Source organism: Kickxella alabastrina, assembly GCF_025024165.1.
Source record: "Kickxella alabastrina strain RSA 675 chromosome Unknown BX661scaffold_102, whole genome shotgun sequence".
In the NCBI taxonomy this organism is placed as follows: domain Eukaryota; kingdom Fungi; phylum Kickxellomycota; class Kickxellomycetes; order Kickxellales; family Kickxellaceae; genus Kickxella; species Kickxella alabastrina.
The window spans coordinates 18,192-23,209 of record NW_026251573.1 but is presented as its reverse complement, the minus strand read 5'-3'; the positions used below and the strand labels follow the sequence as shown (position 1 = coordinate 23,209).

At 50.5% G+C, this 5,018-nt stretch overlaps 1 protein-coding gene across 1 annotated transcript; it reads right to left on the bottom strand.

Annotated features, from left to right (window-relative positions):
- Positions 1-4,005: 4,005 nt before the first annotated feature.
- On the bottom strand, positions 4,006-4,350 carry BX661DRAFT_137737 (uncharacterized protein; the record flags this gene model as incomplete). The annotated part of the gene is made up of 1 exon (XM_051532703.1): positions 4,006-4,350. A coding segment is annotated over one exon (345 nt), but the record flags the coding sequence as incomplete, so codon positions are not given.
- Positions 4,351-5,018: the final 668 nt, after the last annotated feature.

Sequence of the window (5,018 nt, the reverse complement as noted above, 5' to 3'; positions counted from 1 at the left end):
GATACGAATGCCACACCCAAGCCAAACACTACTCCCAAGCAAAACAAGAATGGTTATTTGTTTTTCTTTCACATCAAGATGACTATTACTACCTGAAAATTCGATACTCATTGGGTAAAGCCAGTGACTGAAATGGATAGGAAAACCTAGTCCGAAACTCCCTAATAATAATTTTGTATTATTGTATTCTAAATTTAATATTTGCATGTGTCTGCTTTTACGAAATCAAAAACAATTCAATTACGCGTTCAGGTGCTACATGACCAAAGCACCTGCAGCCGACATTGGGCCACGGCCCTCAATGCCATTTGTGTATACTCTTGCATCATCATTCGACAAACCAATTGGTTGGGCAGCTGGCCGTATGGCTCACGTGCTGGGACTTGCTACTGGTAATATTAATTCTGTCACTTTTTCGGCCATTTGTTCAAGAATATGTGAATGATAACAGCGGAACAATTATTTAATTTGCGCCCATTGTTCGCCTACTGCATACCTCATATCGGAACAAAAATGATGGTGCGAGCTGACAGACCATTGGCGCAATTGCGGTGTTTGCCCAGTGCTGGTCAAATTTATATTTATGTCCCACCCCTTATCTGCCGTGCCGTTTCGCTGTCTGAGCGCGATCACGATAAAAAGAACCAATGTCATTCTGGTCATCAGTGGTGACAACTGTTATTCTTCATTCTTCACTTGTCTCATTTATTTTTGTCATAATTACAATTTTTTGGCAACAAATACAAATACAAAACAACTATCAGCAATGTCTTCGGATAACCAAAAACAACAGCAGAAGCCTGGCAAGTACCGTTTCGAGACTTTGGCTCTTCATTCCGGCCAGACCCCTGACTCTTCCAGCAATTCCCGCGCTGTGCCCATCTACCAGACATCAAGCTTTGTCTTCAATAGTGCCGAACATGGCGCCAACCTTTTCGCCCTGAAGGAGCTTGGAAACATCTACTCGCGTATCGGAAACCCCACCACCGACGTATTTGAACAGCGTATTGCCGCTCTCGAGGGCGGTGTAGGCGCCCTTGCTACTTCTTCCGGACAGTCTGCCCAATTCGTTGTTGCTGCTACCCTCTGCGAGGCAGGCTCAAACATTGTGAGTACCAGTTACCTCTACGGCGGCACCTACAACCAATTCAAGGTTGCCTTCCCGCGCCTGGGAATTGATGTCAAGTTTGCCAGTGGCGACGATGCTGCCGAAATTGAGTCTCTTATCGACGATAACACTCGCGCAGTGTTTATCGAAACAATTGGCAATCCCAAGTACAATGTGCCCGATATTCGTGCCATTGCCGACATTGCTCACAAGCATGGCGTGCCATTGGTTGTTGACAACACTTTTGGCATGGGCGGCTATCTTGCTCGCCCAATCGAGCACGGCGCTGACATTGTCACCCATTCGGCGACCAAGTGGATCAACGGCCATGGTACTACTATTGGCGGCGTTGTTGTTGATGCTGGCACATTCCCCTGGAACAATGGCCGCTTCCCTTGCTTTACCGAGCCTTCTCCTGGATATCACGGTCTTAAGTTCTGGGATACATTTGGTCCCGAGGGTCCATTTGGTGCCAATCTTGCCTTCATTTTCCGCGCCCGCGTAGAAATCATGCGTGACTTGGGGCCTTGCGCAACACCCTTTGCCTCCTGGCTGTTTGTACAGGGCCTAGAGACTTTGCCTCTGCGCGGCGAACGCCATAACACAAACGCATTGGCACTGGCCAGGTGGCTGGCACAGCACCCTGCTGTCTCGTGGGTGTCATACCCGGGCCTCGAGGATCACCCGTATCATGAGAATGCCAAAAAGTATCTGCACAACGGCTTTGGCGGTGTGCTGAGCTTTGGTATCAAGGGTGGGGTTGAGGCAGGCAATACGTTTATGGCATCTCTCAAGCTCACATCGCATCTGGCCAATGTGGGCGATGCCAAAACGTTGGCAATTCAGCCTGCTGCAACCACCCATCAGCAGCTCTCTGCCGAAGAGCAAATTGCGTCTGGTGTTACCCCCGACCTTGTCCGCGTATCGGTTGGTCTGGAGAATATCGAAGACATCAAGGACGATTTTGAGGCCGCTCTTTTGGAATCCCAGAAATAGGACGCTTTCCAGCTTACTTTTAGCAGTGCTATATTTTTAACATTGTGACAATGACAACAAGCATAAACACTCAATTCAATACAACCTATTTATTTGTCATATATCATGTGATGTGCCAAGATTTTAGCATCGGCAAATATTTTCACCCGTACAAATAAACTGCATGCAGCATGATGCTGAACAAATAAACAAACGATTACTAGTTGAATATGCAATAAAACGTACAAGTTGGCATGTATAGCAACTCCCTTATTAATTGCAACCCACACAATTGCAGAATTTTTCAGTTTAAATAACCGTATTGGGCACGTAGCATCGAATGAAATATAAACGTGCGGATATTGCTGGCAAAAAATCTGTTCGAGTACCTGAATTGAACGCAGGATCTCAATTGCATTGTAGCCAAATTGGGCGGATGAAGAATGCAAATTGAGCACGACTAACGCTGGTCTAAACACAATCTGTATGTACACAGTTGCGCACCTTCTCCTTTCCTCTACCCCCAACCACCAATCATCACTCCCCGTGCTAACAGGTATGGAACGCAACTGCTAATTTAGGCAGCCTGCCCAATGCGTTTTTGTTTCAAGTTTTTTTATTTCAACAACGCATGACAGCAAGCGAGCTGACATCAAGAAAGCACGGGGAAGGATTCTGCCGGGCGGCGTGGGCGCGGTTGTTGGCGGTGATTGGCCCAGAATTGGCCAAAATTATCCGAATGAGGTGATTATGTTGGTCATTCGGGTGCGGACACAAAATCCACCAATACCGCTGCCAGTATTTTAACATGGAATATGAAAAAGCACAGCAACCAAATATATATAGCACAATGAATTTGATCGGTCGATCGACCGGCTGCTCGATTAATCAAGCGATAGCAGCGCCGCTCGTCTGGCCACTGCGGATAATTAGCGCGTGTGTCCGCACTGCACAACAAGAGCTATATTTCCGGCTGAGCAAAAACGTGCTCGGGACTTTGGCTGCAAATGAGAGGTGTCGAGGTGCTTGGGGTGCCTTACCTCTTTTTGCTTTGGGCGAATTCCTTTTGAAAGGTGAGAAGCGAAGTATCATGGGAAAAAAGTTGGCAATCGATGGCGCCATCTCCAATTCCGTCATTTGTGCAGACTGCAGCGCCATACGTCTGCTGCTGCTACACTCGTCTTCTACTGAGGGTAGTGCAGAGCACATTAGAAAATTCGAAAAGCAATTGGAAGGGTCTAAGCGTATGGAATGCACGCATTTTTAAGTTGTCAGTAGACGCCAGCGGGTAATGTCGGAACAGGCAATTACAGTTCCAAAAATAAAGAAATAGAGAGCAGATGGGTGGGGTGGTGTTATTGAGTAATGTACAAGAGAAATTAAGAGTGTAAGGGATACAAAATTATGCGTATCAGTTGGCTGAGAAGGCGAGGGCAAAATATGTTTTTGTACAGAGTTGTGTTGTTCTGCGCCTAGTGGAGCAGCACGCTAATTGACGGCAGCGATGCGCCCTCCATGCCGTGCATGTTCGGGCTGTTGCACGCGGTCGAGGGGCTGTTCGAGCCGTCGCGCAACATCGACATCGGCATTGTGGACAAGGCCTGCTTTAGCGAGAACTGCTGCTGCTGGTCCTGCTGGCCGTAAAAGCGGTGGCTGTGTTGGTACTGGGCGGAAGGGTAAGAAAAACTGGGCGCGGCGCTGGTCAAGTAGCCGACGCTAAGCAGCGGCGACGACGCCTGGCTGTGACCAAGACTAGGGCCAGGGCTAGCGCTGGCTCTCAGCATGGCATGCGCCAGCATCGGCGAGGCAGTGGCCGACGACGCAATGCTGTTAGCAGAACTATCGTCATCCTCAGCTTCAGCTTCAGCTTCGGTAAGCGCAGCGGCATTGCGGCAGCGACGCGCCTTCGAATACTCGGCGCTGTGCGTGAGCGAGTGTTTGCGCAGGCTGGTCTTGCGCGTGAAGCGCTTGGCGCAGCCGGGGTGGTCGCAACCGTATGGCCGCACGCCGGTGTGAGTGCGACGGTGGCGGGCGAGCGACGACGAGTCGCTGAAGCTGCGGTCGCAGGCCTCGCAGGTGTGCGGGCGCTCGCCCGAGTGGGTGCGGAAGTGCACCTTGAGCGCCGAGCGCTGGATGAAGCGCTTGTCGCAGTCGTCCCACGGGCACTCAAAGGGCTTGACGCCCGTGTGGATGCGGAAGTGGCGCACCAGGTCCGATTTGCGCGCAAATGAGCGGTCGCAGTCGTCCCACGAGCACAAGAAGCTCTTGGCCGACGACGACGACGAGCTGCTGCTGCTAGTGTCATCGTGAGTGTCGTCGTGGGTGTCATTGTGAGCGTGAGCGTGAATGTGACTGTAAACGTTGGTGTCCAGAAGGGCGCCGACGTCCATTGTTGAGGAAATAAGTTTGTAAAAAGTTAAAAAGAGTGTGGGAAAGGTGAGCCAGTGCGAGAGGCGCGTAGCAGAAGAGATTGGCAGGCAGAATAGTTGGAGAATGCAGCTCTTTGGTTTGTTCGAGTAACGCCGGGCGGCAGCAGAAAAAGTGCGGGCGGGTGCCGCTGCTTTTATATGCGGGCTCCGAGCCCTCCACTCGGCTGAGCGCATGAGCGAGCGCTTCCGAAAAATAAAAAATCTCGGGAATTATTGGGCCTAGCAAGCGCATTTAGCATATGCAGTGACACCGCGAGATGGCGGGCATGCCGCCTCTAGTAAAGCACGAGCCAGCGCGCGATGGCCTCGATTGCGCTATCGGGTGCCATCGCAGCGATCCCATTGGGCGGAAATTCGCACGGACGCCAAAGGCGAAAAAGCCTTTCTGCTACTTTTTTTTGCTCCGAGCAGAAAGCAAAAACTAAGGGAGGGCTCATGCGCGCCCCTGTGCTCTTTTTGGTTTGTTGCGGAGCAAGCAGCGAACAAAGGCCGCAAAAGAAAGATGA